Here is an 18,586-nt window from a genome sequence, read left to right on the forward strand (position 1 = left end):
ATCCTTTTCCGGACGACTCCAAGATCCTTTTCCGTCCTAATTAACACCTTTCGGTGCCTATACACATGCAGCCAGGCTGCTCCAACGCACTAATTACAGCGCATCAGAGCAGACTCAATTAATCGAGTCTGCTGGAGCAGTGTTCTCAACCTTTTAAGTAGTAAGTACCCCCTAACTTCTGAACATTTTAATAAGTACCCCAACACTCAACTTTCCAGGGGATTTTATATCTACAGACAAATGTGTGCTGTATGTTGGAAGAAGGGCTGTGTATATAAGGCCGTGATATGACAGATGTGTGATGTGGTGTGGGTAAGGTTGCCACCTTTTACACCTGGGGTGCACAACTCACATATGTACCTGGGCTAGAGGTCCTGTTGGCCAAAGCTAGGAGGGCTGAACCCAAATTATGACTGGGAAATATAATTTTTTAAATTGAACCAAATTTTTTGCCATAATTTTGAAAGGAAAAGAGAACAAGAGAGTGTTGGGATACCTGCATACTGCCTGCCTGTGTGTCGCCTACATGTACAACAGTTTGAGAAAATATGCGCTTGAGCGTGGTAATTACCATGCTCCAGCAGATGCCAGTGTCTCACGTATCAGCATCCCTGCACTGAAAAATGGCAGCAGGGGTAGTTTAACTAAAGTTCATTCAACAAGTTTTGGTTAAAACACTGCCACCACCATTTTTCAGTGTGGGGACACTCATACATGAGATGCTCCAGGTGGTTTAATTAGAGCGGCTCTTGGATCTGCTGTAATTAAAGCACCTCCCCCACTCACACCCCCGGAGCATGTGTATAAACGCCCTTTTAGTCTCTCCTTTCTTACAGATAAGTCACTTCTACAGGAATCGGTGTGGAGAAGCAAAGGGAAATGCAATCAGCTGGGGTTCCCAACAGGAGACGGCACTGAAGAAGAAGCAATAAAACCTGTGCTCTGATCTGAATCCCTATCTGGCTTTGCTATACAGAAAGAGAGAAGCGGAAATCCTAGAAGTATTTAGGAGAATCACAGGATTAAAAGGCACCTCCAGGGTCATCTAATCTAACCCCCTGCACCCACGCAGGATCTCCTGGTCCTAAGCCATCCCGGATGGATGCCTCTCCAGCCTCTTGGAAACCTCCAGTGAAGGAGACTCTGCATCTCGCCTAGGCAGCTTGCTCCACTGCCTGATTGTTCTTACGCTGAGGAAGCTCGTTCAAAGATTCAATCCAAAACTGCTTTGTGGAAGTTTAAACCTACACCTTCATGTCCTGCCCTGTGCAGCAAGGGAGCATAATTTTCTATTTTTTATTTTGGCAGTCTTTCAAATAGTATAAACCTGGTCTCGTGTCTCCCCCCAATCTCTTGTTCTTCAGACTGTACATACTTAGTTCCTGCAACCTTTCATCACCCTCAAAGCCCTAAAATGACAACTGCTATCCTGGCCATCACCAGTGCGCAGAGCAAAGAAGCTGTCGGTTTCTGCTGAAAACCGTCCCGATCCCATCGGACAGCGGGAAGGGCAGAGGGTAGGTGTGCTCAAATCCAGTTACAGCAGGTGAGCCAAGCAGCGAGATGTCCACCAGGAATTCACTCTGGCAGACAAGTACTCTCCTGCCCACACCGTCCTCCCCACAGCTGATAGCCGCAGGATAACCAGCGGCAGGAGAAACGTTGCATGCCTGGCTTGATATACCAGCGGAAGTGGATCAGGTTAGGAGTGAGCTGCTGCTGCTGCTCTTCAGCAGGTATGGCTCTGATCCTGAAGAAAGAGATAAGGCATAAAAGAGACAAAAAAGGCATTAGAGAAGGGCTACCAATATCCAGAATCATGGCGTTAACGTTGCCAGGCGTTCGCTTTTCTGCTAGCCCACCCATGTACTGCAATTTAGGTATGGAGAGAGAAAGAGAGATAAAGAGAGGAAAAGATAGAACGAGACAGAGAAAGAGACGTGAGAAGGACAAAGCCTCTGACTAGTGGCTTGTTCCAGTGAATAGCAGCCTCCTATTTTCACTCAGCCCTAGGCATCCTCCAGGACCTTGCATGATAGAGACAGGGGTTTTAATACTGGTGACCACAGTTTGTTCCACTGATATCTGATAAAAGTGAATTTACTCATTTTACAGAACAGCAACAACAATGGCATAGAACACGTATATTTTTGTGGGGAGAATTTAACTGATGCTACATTACTATCTGTTTGTAGGAATCCCCACATTGGGCACAGATAGATAGCGACAGCTTTGTCTGGCCACAAATAATGCAAGGATCTCCAGTATTGTTAGAGCATATGGCACAGGAGGTAGCAGTTCAATAATACTCTAAACCCAAAGTTATGTCCATGAAGAGGAAAGTCCTCTAGGAATTTGCCCGGGGCAGTAAGTTTTGAACCATTTATCTGAAGGGAAAAGACCTGGACCTGGTTCTTACTAATGTCATAATGTTAATGAAGCTTTGAAAAAACAGACATAGATACTGCATTTACTTGAATATATGAGGACCCTGATAAGATGATCCCTCAATAATTTGTGTGTGTGTGTGTGTGTGTGTGTGTGTGTGTGTGTGTGTGTGTGTGTATATATATATAAAAACTAATTTTTGATTAGTTGCTTGATTTTATATATATATATAAAATGTACAAAATGTATAAAATGTAATTGATTTTATATATATATGAAATGTAAAATTTGATATAATTTTCCAGGTATAGAATACAATTATTGGAGATTTGCCTTGAATTTGCTCCGCTCCCACTGCTACAGCAGGGAAAATAAATCTTGTCTGCCCCTGCAGCTCCTTCCCCCCTTCCTTACTTGAATACAGTGAAATTCCTACAGGTACCCATAGACTTAGTCCACCCAGAATTGATGCGGTTTGCCTCTTTTGAAACTGCTGCAAGTTTTAGCACAGGTATTCCATAAAACACACTTTTAAGCAGCACTTCTATACTTGCTTGTATATATAGTAAAATTATACATGCCATCAGTCCACAGCCAAAGTTTCAGTTGTGGGAATAAAGAGGAAGTAAAAATGTATTCAATGTAGTGGCTCACCATGACTTGAAAAAGAGTTGGTGCTGAAGGGGACTGAGTGCAATGGGTACTACCTTGTGGTAGGTTCCCATCAGCATTTCTGCCTTTTTGGCTAAAATCAAAAGTAGCATTTTTGGCACCTAGTGGAGGATGTTGAGGCTCGCTATGGCCCTTCTGGTGCCAGCCTGGTATTGCAGTGCCTCCAGGCCCCATTCCAGCTCCCTGTGGAGGGAACACTCACTCAGTGTTTAAGGGCCACTCACAAAAAAGGTCCCCCTCCCTTGGCAGGGGAGATACCATCTTCTAAGCCTTGAATGGACTTGAGTGTAGTTAGAGGGTGAAGGCCTGTCCCTTGCACTGCAGGTAGGCTGACCAAATGCAATGATCTTTGCTACAAAATTTTATGGTGATGGGGTCTGATTCAAGCTTTCCCTCTAGTTTGCTCCTCTGGCCTTTTGCCTAGGGACAAGCGAGACTAGGGGGCATCTGAACTCCAAGACCTCTGGGCTTGCGGCTTGCATGTAGGATGGCTGCCATGAATTTGGGCGTATCTGAAGCCCTAGCCAGATGAGTCTGGGGCACAGGATACTTGCCAGTGGTAGCGCCACACAGACTTGAATGACTGAGTTCTGCTCAGTCAAAACTTGGAACTTAATTCGGTACAGATTTGGCCCTGGAAACAAAATCTAATAATAATAAAACAGAAATCAGCATGTTTGTCTAATATGGGTGATGTGTTTTATAGTCATGCTCAGTGTTGGCTGCATTTAATCAATTTTATAAAGTAGTTGGTTTCCACTACTGAGCACATGCTGCTTTTGGCAGTAGTTTCATGTTAAACTGTATTTACGGAGGTTTCCTTGTATGCAAATATAAGGTGAGGGGCTTTTCCGCCCATGTGGATTGGGGGGAAGGGAGGACACCTCATCTTGTATTCAAGAAAATATGGTATTTTAAACCATAAGGCATCACTTAAGAATGCTACACCTAAGAAATCACACCATTCCTGCTGTGCTATTAGCACTTCATTAGATAGATTTGAGGTGTTGCCGCCTGCTGTGTATCTCAGAACAGTCTGTGAGGACAGGTGGAGATAGGGGATAGGCAGAGCAAAAACTGATAGCACAGAAGGCTGCCTACCTATAAATGCTGACCTGGATCTCTCCCGTCTACGTGTGAAATATATGGGCAGAGCTGGAAGCTCAGAGGGGAAAACAGAGCCCAGCATGCATGAAAATCCTGGTCCTACTGCAGCCTGCAGGGAACTTGTGCTATTCTTCTGCAAAGGGGGCCCAAAGGAAGAGGCAGGGAAGCTGCAACCTCTGCATGGCCCAGGTCTATCCTTCACTGATGCTTTTTGCACACCCCACACAAAGAAATAGGAACTTGGGAAGGATGGAGAAAAGCAGAGATGTGACTATTGAAAAGATGCCTACTGAAGCGTCAATCCCTGGAGCTACTGCAGACAGAGCTGGGGTTGGAGGGGGACAGAATCCACCCTTGACTCCCCCAAATCCCCTGGATAAAGCCTGTTACTCAGGCTGCGTGCAGAGGATGTGGCCCGTTGGAGGAACGGAAAACACAAGATGTAACCGTGGGGGACCAGGATTCGACCTCAAGGAGACAGCATAAACACCTCCTGTATCACCATCACTGGGCAGAATGGGTTGATGCAAATCACTGCCTGAAAAAGCAGGGAACTGGGAGGTTCCTTCCAGCTAGACATGTCTTATGCTCCCCTGGGTGTGATGGCATGCTGCTAGGGCTGCGGGGTCAGTCTCAAAACGCAAGCAAGGGGCCGGCTGTACTGCACTCTTCCTTGCGCTCCTTCAGATCCACCCGCAACAGCAAGAGAAACATGGGAAAAGACAGTCCTACCTGGCCCAATTTAAGGGCCATGTAAATGAGACCAGAAGGGGAAATATTCAGACTCACGCTGAGACCCTCAGTAAAAGGTTCAGTACAACGCCAAGCAGAGAGCTGCTATTCTAACCCCTTCAAGAGACAGCAACATCTGCCTTTTCTCCTCTGCTTTTTACTGTGCAAGTCACCACAATGCCAGGGTGCCTCAATTCACAGACAAGGAAACTAAACTAACGAAGATTAAGTGCGAGGCCCGAAGCCACACGCAGGAGTCAGACAGAGCCAGCACTACAACTCTGTTCTGGGGGCTTACCCTATGCTTCCTCCTCCAGATTTCTCCCCTACAAGCCATGAGCTGTGGCTCTGCCTCTTCCCTCCTTAGGCAGGCAGCAGCATGATGAAGAGCTGTGGACCTTTCCACAAGTCCACTCCCAGGAAGAAGGAAAGGCCTTTCAAAGTTACTAGGAGAATGATCGAGCAGATTGTAAATCGTTCTGTGACTCAGAGAAGACCAAGAAATCTTCCATGCCTGGAAAAAAACTTTTGAGAAAACAAGACCAGGAAAGCTTCTGAGAATTCAGCATAAATAATTCAGTGTTTAGAAAGGACAGAAAACTGAGAGCCCTTGAGAGGAACAGTCCCCATTGTATTTATCTGCATGCCAAGCACTGTGTGCTGCAGACAATTAAAAGCCAGTTTGTTCCTTCCTGGCACAAGCTGCTTCCCTCTACTTCACACTTGCCCTGAAGTCAACCCATTTTTCTTGCAGCCCATGAACATCTATTAACCTACTTCCAACTCCCACTGACAAAACCTGAAACCAGGGATCCCTAGGAAGCAAAGCTCCCGCATTCCCAAGGCGGCTGGAGGCCTGACTCTGCAACACAAAGTTTTGCTGATTTAGCTGTCTGCTAGGGTTGTGAAAAGAACGTATCCCCTAGCCTCAGTATGTAGGCCAGCAAATCCCTGGGGTGAACACAGCTCCGCTAGCAGAAGATGGCTTCTGCTTACTTCACTTGTGTCATTCAGGGAAGTGGTATCACATGCTGACAGAAAAACCTCTTCTGCCACGAAGTGCTGCACTATTTCCACTAGTACAGCTCTAGTGGCAGGAACTGGGGTGCAGACAAGACTGGGAAAACTGAAAACAAAGATCAGCCTTCACCTGCCCAGAAATACGGGCACGTGTAGGCAGGGAGATGACATTGTAACAGTCAGAGATGGACATAACTAGGTATAACTATTTCGGCATTAATGCAGGGCCTATCCTGCTGCGAGGAATCTCAAGTTCATTCATCCCAGATGAACATTAACCAGACTTTGGGATAAGTCACCAGTTGCAGAAATTCTGCTTTGCCACTAAGACATCTAAGCGGCACTTATTCAGTCACAAAACTTTCTGCTTCACATAAATGCCAGCATAAATGCCCTAAATACAGCTAAGACATCTAGATCTCTTAAGTATCTGTAACTAGGTTGGCCCCACTGCATGTGTGCGACATTGATTCAATATGGCCCGCAAAGGGACTTCGTGCATAGAGGGTCCCTCAGTCCTGCTTGGCCCAGACACCATCCAGCCTGTGGCATGGCCCCTGGGCACACAGCCCCTCTGTAGCCCCCTACTCCAGCCCTGTGCTGCTGCTACATCCCATCACTTGCCTGTAACACTGCTCGCTTGCAGATCGGTAAGGCCATGCAGCCCCGGGCAGGATGGGGAGAGGATTGTGAGGCCAGGATCGAGCTGCAGGGTTGGAAGATGGGGAGAGGTGTTTAGTGGGAGGCCATGCCAAGACAGGCCAGTAGGACCAGCAAGAGTAAGGCTGGGGGACAGGAAGCATGGTGAGCAGTGCAGTCAGTGTAATCAGGGTGTGGGGGTGAATAGGAGACCCTTGTGGTGGGGGCAGCATGTTGTAAAATCACTGCTGCAATTGAGCATGGTTACCAATTCAAGGTAATTTTTTATTGATTTTTTTTTACTTTCGTTGGTGTTAAACTGGTCTTTGCTACTGTTGTCCTGGGGCTAGCAGAAGGGTCATGTAAACCACACCAGTAAAAAATTTTTGCTGTCAGTAAAAAGTTTGCAGATTGTTAGTAAAAACAAAGAAAAATAAGTTAAAAAAACCTTGGGTTGGCAACCCTGCCCTGTATAAATCACTGTATGTACAATTTCTCTGACAGTATTTTAAGTCTGTTAAGTGCTTTGGGTTGAAAGATGACATAAATATATGATCAGTGTTGCCATGTGTCTTGTCCTGAGGCAGCTGAGGACAACATGCCTACCAGGAAACAAGTAAAGCAACATACCTAATTACTGGTATTTTCTTTTCAATAGATGATGCTGTTTCATGTAGTCAAAGCCACACAGCCTTTTCTGGACAACTGAACCCATCTGTTAGGCCATGTGAATCATCTTCCATTCAGTTCATAAAGGGAACAATAATTAGTGCTTATGGTAACACACCGTCTGGCTCCTGTCCTGGCTTTCATATTGACTCACTGTGTGACTTTGGGGAAGACACTTGGTTTCAGCGTGCCTCAGTTTCCCCCACTCTAAAGCAGAGGTAGAAGCTCCATTTGCTCTCTGTAGGCAAGGCATCAGGGGCTCTCTTCACTTTTTACTTTTAACTGCATCGGGGAAAAAGTGTAAGAATCAAAATGTAAGAAACCTCAAAGACATGACATTTTAGCAGAAAATGTTAGCCTTTCTAACTGGAATTTAGGAACTAATTAAATCTCATAGCAAGGAAATATTCTCATTCCCTCTGTAAATACAGCCCATGCACAGCCTTAAAGCTGATACTGGAAGCCAAGGATTTGGGCATTGTACAACATCTGCTTATGTCAATAAGCCAGTAGGCAGAAGACAGGAGTTTCGAGAAGTTTATCATAAGGCCGAGCTGTCAGAAGGGTCTTGATTTAATTACGCAGCCAGACTTGAGTCACTCATGTTAAGGCAGTACCAGTCCTGATGTGAAGTAACAGGCATCAAGATAAAGGGAGGCTTTTCTTTTTTTCTCTCTGTAATTTAGACCTGGGTTCATTACATTTCACCCAGCGCTGCTTTCTCAAGAAAAAAATCTCACAGCAATTTGATCAAATAGGAGTTGCCAAAAAGAGACTGCAATTTGGCAGCTCTTTTACTTGTCACTTTAGAAATAAAGGAAAATAGACTATGAGAAGCAACCCTCCCTTGGCAAGGCACTGGACTTCTGAGCACACATCAGTTCTTTTCCGTCTTTGCGATCTGTGACTCTGCTACTGAGGCAGTCCTCATAGCTCAGATGAAGCAGAGCAGAAATGAGTGCCCGCTCCCCCAAAAACCCACACACTCAGATTTCTGTGTGGCAGTTCAGAAGAAAGTTGCTCTGTGCAAAATGTGTGAATTGTGATAGATTTTGAACCAGCCGCATCAGTACACCTCAGTAGGTATTAAAATGAACCATGTAGTCACAGGAACCATGGCACACCTCACACCTGGCCTGGAAGCTGCAGACATTAAAAATGACACTGGCATGGACGAATTTTGCCCCTGGCAATACAATAGCTTTGATAAAAATGTTACTCAACCAGCATAAAGTCTTTTTTTTTTTCCAGTCTGGACTTTCAGTGGTCTTCAACCAAACAGTGAAGCACCAGGAGAGAGGCCCTGCAATACTTGCAGGGGATTTCGGGACTGACCAGGAGAGTTGTATGACTAAGGAGAATAAAAAGTTATGCGAAGTCCAAGACTGCTCTGAGAGGGTCTTTTTGATCATGCAGTGCACTCAGATAAGACCGGGTAGGAGAAGAGGAAGGTCTTGGGATTCTTAAAGGATGGAGCAAAACTCCAGTGCAACGAGGGCAGTGAAGGCAGGGATTTGCACAAGGTTTTTATTGTTTTTTGTAAAGATTTCGAAGTCTCTCATGTTTTCTAGTACAGCGCCAGCGTGGGTAGATTTAGGAATCCTTTTGGAGTGTCTGTGTCACTGTTGTGCTGTCCGCAAAGGGGAATCGGTAAAGTAGTGGGCCCCTAACGTCTGTGAAGTCTGGGGCATCTGACAACTAGTGGAGAGGCTGTGCTAGCCTGAAGCCTAGGGGCATTTGTACACGACACGGGGATTTAATTCACCCTAAATTGAAACGGTGGTTTTTTAAAAACACTGCTTCAATTTAGGGTGAAGTAAACCCCTGTGTCGTGTACACCCGTGTCGGAGTCTGATCTTTACCTGCCTCTCCAGCGGCGGGGAGGGGAGAGTGAGCTGCCGGCAGGCGGAGAGATCCCCGGGCTGCAGGGGGTGGGCACTGGTGCTTTCCTCCATGACAGCGGCGCCCCCCTCCCCCCAGGCATCACCCACCCCCAGGCACCCAGCTCAGGCAGTCCGGGGGGGCACCGCAGCCACAGAGGGAAGCACTGGGCCCCCACACAGCTCAGGCAACTTTTTTCCCCTCCTTCTGTGGAGCCTGCCCGGTCTGCCTGCACAGCCACCAAGCCTCATGGAGCCCGGTGCTTCCCTCCACGGCTGTAGAGTAGGAAACTAAAACTCCTCGGAGGTGTTTTACTTTGCAGCGCCCCAAAATCATTTGCTGCACCCCAAGTCATTTAAGGTGTATTATGCCACTGAATGTCCTTCAGCAGCTGGAATTAACATGCAACGCGCCGCCGAATGTGCAAACAGCAATGCTGTTAAAGCGGTGCAAAAGGCATTTAACCCCCTTTAAAGTGTTGTCTACAAATGGCCTAGGAAACTAGATTAGAGGTCTCCAAGATGACTGGCAGACACAGGGTCCATAATCAGAGTCTCTGCCCAGACGCCCGGCACCATAAAGCCTGTCCAAGAGCAGGATGAGTGTCTAGGAGGGGGGTGATACTTGAGATTATATAAGAGTATGGATACATGACAACAGGATATGTGACAGCAATAGCCTGGAGACAAGTGTGGTTATCAAACACTTTGAACTGCTTCACTTGTACTCTGTTGCACAAATTCATTTCTGCTGAGAAGAATCCTAACAGTCTAACTTTGGGACCACATCCCAAATTCATTTTTCCAGTCCGCCTGCAATAAAAACATTCCCTTTTTTCCTCCAGATGCAAAGCTGCCCTCAAAAAATCACACTGGTCCAAGCCTTAGTTCTTTGCAATGGATCCACAAGTCCAATACCATGTCAATTTTTCTCCTGTACCACCCACCATCTACTTTCTGCTACCGTAAGATGGAGGATTTTTTTTAATGAACACTGGACTGGAATAGGCTTTCTGGGAGCTCAGTCCCTGTATTCACAAGCAACCAATTTCTCAAGGAATCCCCAAAATTACTACTTCAGACCCTCTCCAATACAAGGCACAATACCTGAAACCCCACAAACACCCTACAACCTGCTGTAGGTAAAAGCAGAGGAGATAAGGGCAGTGCCGATGTTCTGCTACTGAATCAGCATGGAAGTATTAATACCCAGACATAAGAGCCTAGGAAAAGGGTGGTGCCCAACACTAGAGAGAAATGCAAAATGCCCAGTCTGGGCATTTACAAGGGAGACAAAGTCCTTCCTGGCCCCTACGGGCAACCCACAAAAACCCTAAAGCATGACACTACCAGACACCTACACCACCTGTCCCTAGACCTGAAACAGGTGGATTTAAAACCACAGCACCGGCATTGCTAGCCACAACCATTAAAAAATAATGAGACAAGTCCCCCAAAATCATGAGATTTCTGTCCTCCCCTCTGTGGTATTAGCATGGGCTGCTTCTCCAGGTGGAGGGAAATGAAAAACGATACCATCTTTGACTCAGACTGAACTCCCCATAATTCCTCTAAGGTATTTTTCCCCCTGCAACTGTGCAATTCAGAGTACGCTACAGGATGACAAGAGGTAGCATTTTTATTGGCACTCTTTCAAGATGATGTGTTTTACTCACTCATTGTTTCACCACTTCTGAGGAAGTGATTTCCACTGAAATACAGATGCACTTATCATGCAACAAGCCTCCACTGTGCTGGGTATGAAAAAAAACAACTAGAAAAAGACAGCGCTCCCTCCCCCTTGTGCTTACAGTCCTAACCTCAAGCTGAATTACAACCGGTAGTGACTATAGAAAAGCAAAGGTTGGGGGTTTTTTTGCATCCCAAGCAAAAAGTCTCATCTTATTTAACTTGAAGAAATGGGGAAATGCTACTTTATTTTATTTGATTATATTTTGCTAATGATGCTTCATACAAGACTGCACCTCCCGAGCAGCTGTTGCCCGTCCCTTTCTGTATGAACATCCCTGCTGAATTTTTGAATCCACACAGCACCAAAAGCCTTTATACTTAATGAATTTCTCTCAGAAATACATCAAAGACCTTTGTGCTTGCAACAGTCCTCGCCAGGGGAATTGCAAATAAAAGCCTTTTGCATAAGCTTCCCACTAGGCTTTTTTAACATTTCTTTGCCCAAGTGGAAAGTTATTGAGGTGATTCAATTCTTGCAATGCCCCTTATTCTTATCTACCCAAGTATCTTATCCTCAGATCCAGTGACGCGGTGTCCTTCACCCCAGAGGCTCGGAGTGTGCTCAAGGGCTCTTCCAGACAATCATGTAGCCCACAACTTACTTTCAGTGCCCATTTATCAGGGGCGAGTAATAAAACGCAGCTAAGTTAAGACAAGAAGCAAGTACTGTATCTAACTGAAGCTGGAGGGAGAAATTTGAGGTAAGCAGAATGTATTGATCTGCTTGGGATCTGGCCAATGCAGGAAGGGTTAACTTGGAAAATGCCCCTGGAGATCTCCAAAGCCCCTAAATGCAAAGACTTTGAGGCTACTTCCTTGCTCCCTGTGAGCAGGAGAGGCGAGCACAGCAGATCCAATCCAGAATTCCTCACACACAAGGCAAGTTTCTTTGGGTAAATCTGACATCTTTTATTAGACCAACTAAAACAGTTGGAACATTTTTCCAAGTATTTGAACTAGTCTAGTAAAAGATACTGGATTTACACAAAGAGCCTTGTCTGCCCTTGTCCAACACGGCGACAGCCTACACCTCACACACAAGTAACTACTTGGTAAAGACTAAGAGGAGGCGGCACAGCAGGGGACATTCATGCCTGTGTATATCAGGGCATCCGAACCCCAAGCTCTCCAGGCTTGGCCCTAAACGTGGGATGCCTGCCAATGGATTTGGGAGTAGCTGAAGTCCCAGGGGGATGGGTCAGGGATGGAGGACGCTCGCCGGTTCCAGCGCCGTGCCTGGTGTTTAGAACGACCTGCTTGATCGATACGGGTTTGGAGTGAGTCAGTTCTGCTCAATCAGTACAACTTGGAACTGATTTGGCTAATTTGACCTGGAACACAAAATATATTTAATTAAAAGATCTAGCTATCAACTTCTGTGCTGCTATCACTGCCTGGAGGTACTGGAGGTCAGATTTTCAAAGGTATCTGAAGCACCTACAGATGCTGGCTGGTGTTCCTTGTGACGGTCAGGAAACTAGATACTTAACTTAGGCGCTTTCAAAGAGTCCGCTAGGTCCCTATTTGATTCATGCGATGCTTCAGCTTAGTACTGGATCAAAGAAAACCACTCTGCATGGGATACACCCATCCTCCACCTCTCTGGCTTTTCCTTGAGAATCTCCTGTACAGCATCCACGAGGTCGGAAATGTCTTAGCCTGCAGAAGTCTTACAAGACCACAGCACAAGATAACGCAGCTACTTTAAAACACCCGTTTCCACCACAACTACAACTAGTCTAAAATGTGTCATTCAGAATGGCTTGCCAAAGAAACTATGTTTCTATCAAAATAAAAAATTCAACAAATATTGAAAAAAATGCCCCCCCCCTTTTCAGGGAACAGAAACCTCAACATCCTGGGGAAAAAATCCAAAATCTTGTTCAGCACTGGTTTTTGTGAGCAACAAACATGCTTCTCTGGCAGCACCAATAATGATGAGATGTTTTACATGAAAAGCAAAACATCCTTCCACAATGCATCTTGCTAAACTATTTAGTTACCGGTAAAAGTCAACAGTCCACAACAATAAATGAAGCCGCGTTGTCTTCAACAGGGCTGCAGTACTAATCAGTAATAAAGAGGGGACTGAGAAAGAACAATAACTAGCAACTCCCTGTTAGGCGCCAAGGAAAAATCGCCACTCATTAAAACAAGCTGAAAGTGGAGAGGGATCATGATTAGCTCGGGTGCTGCCTGGGAGAGAACTCAAATGCAATGAAAGCAGATCAGAAAGGGCAACTTGGACACACATGAACACTGTTTGTTTATCCAAACCAGATCCCTCTGGGAAGAGATCAAAAAGGTGCATCACCACCCCCTCCAAGACCGCACCAAAACACATGGCAGATGAAAGATGTCAGCGCTGCGCTGATTTGAGAAAGAAACCCATCGCTTATGCTTGACCTCCTCCTCTCTGCATTACAAATCCACCCACAGACCTGCAGCACAGCAGCTGAGCCCGACAAGCCTTGCTGTTTGTCTGCTTCAGGCTCAGGAGGCTAGTCTGCAACATCCTTTGGCGAGAAAACACTATCCCGTTCGTACCCCGAGCAGGCCAAGCGGGCTTAGTGAAAACAGCCAGAGCCGAATCTGAATTCAAAGTAGCTTCGGCATTCAGAGGAGATTCAGGCAAGAGGGGAGGGGGGGAAAAATTCTTATCAAGGACCCGCTGCTGAATATTTCACAGCGGCCAGGAGGCTGCAGATCAAAGCTACCGTATATTGTATCCACCATTGTGCTTGCCACCTTCGGAGGCTTTAACAAGCATCTACAGCTCAGCTTCTCCGCAGTATGTCTTCTGCTATAAGCTCGCTGGGCCTCATGTTTGCTGCTTTCCTGTGCTTGTTTTTTTTCTCAAATGCACCTCACCACCACAGTTCGGGGTTTTTTTAATTTTGTTTCAAGGGCCAAAACAGTCCTGAACTCTGTCGGGAAAGCCCAGACGGCGAGGTCCAAATTTCGACTGAGCAGAGCTCAGGTGTTCAAGTCTGCGCACTTGGCTCTGCCACTGGGCAAGCATCTTCCTACCCAAACCCATCAATCTTGGGCTTTGGATCCTCTGCAAGTCCATGGCAGGCATCCTGCGTGGAAGCCTAGAGGCTTTAGGGTTCAGATGACCCCTAGTCTTGCAAATATAAAGGCACCCCTTTTCAATAACTAACTTATTTATTACAGTGCTTATCTTCTTGCAGAGGGGCCAGGTAGTAGGGGTGGGGGAAACTGCCAGGCAGAGATGAGAGTGAGCCTGCAATCCTGGCATCTATCTTATCGCTTCACTCCTTGCTGCACACTTCAAAGGATCCTGCAGCACCCCAGGGTCCCCTGGCACCTTGATTGGGAACCACTGCTTGATGTGATGCATCTGGGATCAGCAGAAAGGCAATGTAGACATGCACTTAGCAGGCTTTTCCCACCATGTGCATGCTTCTTATGTTCTCAGTCCCCTTTCCCAGATATCTGGACCTTTCTGTTGCATAGTAATTACCCAGTGGGAGATCTGTTCTCTATCCTCTGAGCCTACTGGATGCAGTTTGGTTAGCAGTTCCTTGAATCCAGCTCCGGTTGGCATCCAGGCAGTGCCCTACACAGCACAGTCTGGAGAGCACAAGCAACAAGCAGCCTCCTTTTTTGTTGATGAATATCTTCCCAAATCACCTTTCTAGCTCACTTTATACCCCAGGGTATGTAAAGCATTCAGTCCCACAATGGATCATGTTTTTGAGACAACCAGCTGTGCAGCTTTGTGGTTGGCAAGTGGCATCTGGAAGGACCTGACGGTGGGGAACAGCATTCATGGCTCCCTCCCTTGATGCGCCAGTCTGCTCCAGCCGGCTGGTTCAGTAGGAACCCTGTAGGATACTGTCTCTGGAGCCACTTCCAAGTTATTTATCTCTCCTGCTACCTCAATCTTTTAACTTCCTACATAGCAAGAAAGACAAATCAGAGGCAACACCAATAACAAGGACCATGCTAGGGAGGATTGCAATGGAGAGCACAGCGCAGATGCTCCAAGTGCACTACACCAGATGTAACAGGATGTGACACAGCCACTCTTGGAAAGGCAATGGAAGTGCATCTGAGACAGAGTTCATGATGCACACCTCCTGTGCATGATAAAGCCCAACTTCACCTTTCTGTTCCCGATACACAGATGCTACATTTGCCCAGCACTCGGCTCTCACCTCTGCTTCTACTTTACTGCACAGGCGCCTTGGTTTGTGATGCACCCTCTCTACCATACCTCACCCACCTGGACATTTTACTCATACTTACTAGCAACACACATCGGCACATATCCTAGCAGGCACCTGCTGTCAAACACAACTCCGTTATCCAGGGCTTGAATTACAGGGGAGCTCAGAGGTGCTGAGCCCCCCCATAAGAGACGAGAGACCCCAGCCTGCTCTGAGCCTGTCTAAGAAGCTCAGGCAGTGGTGGTGGCGGCTCCTTCCGACTTCCAGCTGCCACTGCTGCAACCCCCACAGAAGAAGGAGTGTAATTCAAACCCGGCCCTTATCCCAGGTTTGGTTCATATACACAACCAGACTTTGACACTGCAAATTATTCACACATAGGATTTCATTAAAAGCCCTTCAGGAATAAATTTCACCCTGTATGCCAACTTCCTTTTACTAGAAAGAAATGAACTTCAATCGAAAGTGAGCAGTCTTCAGAAGGAGAAGGATTTCCATTGTCAATGATGGTGTTCAATAGGAAGGAGTTGCTGTCAGTGACAGACTATTCATAGCAGGTGGCTACAGGACAAGGTGTCCCATGACAGCATCTGCCCAGATGCTTAACTGGAACTAATTCAGAGTGCAAAGAGATAACCCCACTTTCCTTGGATCACACTTCCTTGCTGGCATGATGGGCTAAGGGCCTGAAGGGGTCTTCTCCATCTCTGCCTTACAGCATTCAGAGCGCTGGAAGACGAGAAAAGCTTCATTTCAAAGTCTAGTAATACAAATAAGCATTGACTGGGTTTATCTATGCGAGACATTTACTGTGCAGTAGACTAATTAGCTGCACAGTAAATGTCTCAGCATCTACACGTGCATCCCTATTAAGCTGGAGTAAGTTAATTTATTCTGCAGCAGGATAGTGTTTGTAAATACAAGTACTATCCTGCCGTGGAGTTTTTTACTGTTCAGTAGTGCAAGTGTAGATGCTGCCCTGGCTGGTTGGGGCATGAGGGTTTGGGAGCTGCCTGCTGGCTGGCCTGCACTGAAGTACCCTCATACCCCAGCCAGTCCTTCTGCAGCACGCTGAGGCAGGGTGAGCAGCCCCAGGCTGGCACATTGACCCCCAGGGTCACCCACCAGCCAGGGCTGCTCCACCCCAGCTCAATGTGCCGCAGTCTCGGGTGCCCATGCAGACGTGCACCCAGCAGCAATTAACTCCGGAGCTTATTGCTGCGAATTAATAAGCACATGTAGATATGCCCAGTGAGTAGTAGAGTACCAGTATGTGCGTAGAGTTTAATGGCTTTAATGGTTAAAGATGCTAGTGTCTTGAACTCCTATTTACATTGATATAACCTGAAAGCTGTTTCTCCAAGCTATCTTGATTTTTGCTGCTCCTGCTGACTCCTGTTACTCCTCCTAAGCGATGGGGTCACTGAGGGAATGCGGAAAACACAGACTCAGTGGGTCTGAATGGCAAAGTAAAAAAGCAAGAGCTCTGACACAAACAGCCAAGCACGTCTCCTACCTGATTGCGTTCATTAGCCAAGGAGCCCTTCCCTCTGGATGGGGAACAGCTGCCATCTAGCTGCTCACTACAATCCGCTGTCCACTGTAAAAGGGATAGAAAAGTATTGTGTAAAATAATAGCTGGGTTGGGAAAACTGCCGAGTCAAAGCCTTGCACAGAGGAAAACGCTATCGAGCTGTTCTTGGCAGCCCAGGGAACGCTCTGCTGTACGTGTCTGTGGGTGTTTTACAAGAGGGACTAAATGCACAGTAGCACCTACTCGTGCGTTGCTTTTATTCTAGTCGCCTTATGAAACAGAGCTAGTCAAACACATCACCTCCACATCCCCTTCAAAGTTATCGTTTCTTTTCATACTCTGTGCAGTCTGTGGAACCCTCTTGCTGACAACTAAAGAACGAGTCAAGCTCATGGATTTCGGTACAAATTTGAAATACTGGCTCCTGAATGCATAAAAGGGCAAGATTCACAAATAGCCACAGGAAATGAAAAAAGAAGGCACAGGGGCGGTATTCAATAGGCCTAACACAGATTTCAGAGAAAAGCTTTCCTAGCACAGCTACAGAAAAGTGATGACACTTTTAATCTGACTGAATAAGGCCTGTTTAAAGAGATGCTATACTACAGTGATATGTGATTTTTTTTCTCAGTGAACTTAAATGGAGTTATACCAGGGATGCATTTACCTCACCCTGCTTGTCATTTAGGCCTCACACTATACCAAACTTGGTTTAGTTCTAGCTCAGTGTAGAGGACTGTACAATTGCTGCTGCTCCCCCAACATTTGACACCTTGGCTAGAGAAATTCACTTTGGACCACCATAATTCTGCTGCAATGTGACCAGGAGCTGTCACTCTGGGAGCAGAGTTGACTGGAGAATAGCCCTCCTCCCCACAAAAAAAATTGCCAAAAACAAAAAGAAAGTCACTTTCATGAAAAATGTCCATAGGAAAAAAAAAAATAAAAGCAGTTTCAGCAAAACGTAGCAACAAAAGTAAATCATGTCTATTTGAAAATGCAAAGGTAGTACTTGCAGTAGCCCAGGTGCCTTGTGACCCATTCTGTTATAGGCCAGGTTTCGTCTCCCGTTACCAGTGTGGGGTCTCATACAATGAGAGAAGGCAATCACAGAATGAGTCTCAACACTGTGCTTCATGAGAGATACAGTCCAGCTGCAGAGCGCAGCTCTTGGAGGAGACCAGGGACTTGAGCAACTCTGACTTCCCACAAGATGCTCACAGCATGGTATTATAGCCACAACATTACAATTTTTGAACACTCATATTTGCAAAGGAAGCACAATGCTTGCTGCAGAACACAAAAGAAAAACTGTCATGAAAATCCTCATTTAGACCAAACCCTTTTTTGTGTTGGAGGGGAGGGGGGAATCACTCAAGACAAAGCTTTTACCCAGTCCAATCTGAGCTCCTGTGACTGCTTCAACATGAGATTAGCTGATAAATGTTATTCTGAAATCAGACAGTCTGATGCAAATGTCAGTGAGGCTGGTACACAGGGAAGAAAATAATATATTAATTCCATACAAGCAGCTGAAAAAAACCCAAATGGATTTGTACACTTATGGGCCCAAGTGAATAAGGCTCCAAAACAGAAAGAGGGTCAGTATTAACGACTTCTACTTCAAAAGTGACGTGCACATAATTTCTCACCGTCTGGCAATGGCATTTCTAAGTCAACACCTAGGTGACATTACAACTGACCGCAGTCTTGTCTGTGCTTCTTTCAAGTGCTCATCATTCTCCTGCTCTGTTTCTTTAACTCTTCTATGAAATCCTTTTTCTGCTCTATTTAAAGCCATTCTGCTGGACTGCCATATAGATATACTGACACGGGACAAACCGCCTTGCACTGGTCCAGTCCTGTGGGGAGCAAACCAGGAAAGCCAAGGCTGCAACTGAACTCCAGCTAGCTTCCAGCATCGAGGACAACAAAAAGTCCTTTTTCAGATATGTGGGGAGCCGGAGGAAAAGCAAGGGCAACACTGGACCCCTGCT

General features: G+C 46.2%; 1 protein-coding gene across 6 annotated transcripts in view; it reads right to left on the bottom strand.

The window, feature by feature from the left end:
• The window catches only part of CTIF (cap binding complex dependent translation initiation factor), a 331,179-nt gene that overhangs the window by 215,646 nt on the left and 96,947 nt on the right, over positions 1 to 18,586 (bottom strand). For 5 of the 6 annotated variants that reach the window (XR_002100346.1, XR_002100345.1, XM_019531783.1 and 2 more), the window contains exon 3: positions 16,572 to 16,655. The exons of the other annotated variant lie outside the window; for it this stretch is intronic. Coding sequence is in view for 3 of the 5 variants with exons in the window: in XM_019531783.1 (XP_019387328.1) it covers positions 16,572 to 16,655 (84 nt within the window). In the remaining 2 variants the exon portion in view is untranslated. The remainder of the gene's footprint in view (positions 1 to 16,571; positions 16,656 to 18,586) is intronic. 6 annotated transcript variants of the gene reach the window in all.

The sequence above is a fragment of the Crocodylus porosus genome, unplaced genomic scaffold (assembly GCF_001723895.1).
Source record: "Crocodylus porosus isolate Cpor-Errol unplaced genomic scaffold, CroPor_comp1, whole genome shotgun sequence".
NCBI classification, from domain to species: Eukaryota; Metazoa; Chordata; order Crocodylia; family Crocodylidae; genus Crocodylus; species Crocodylus porosus.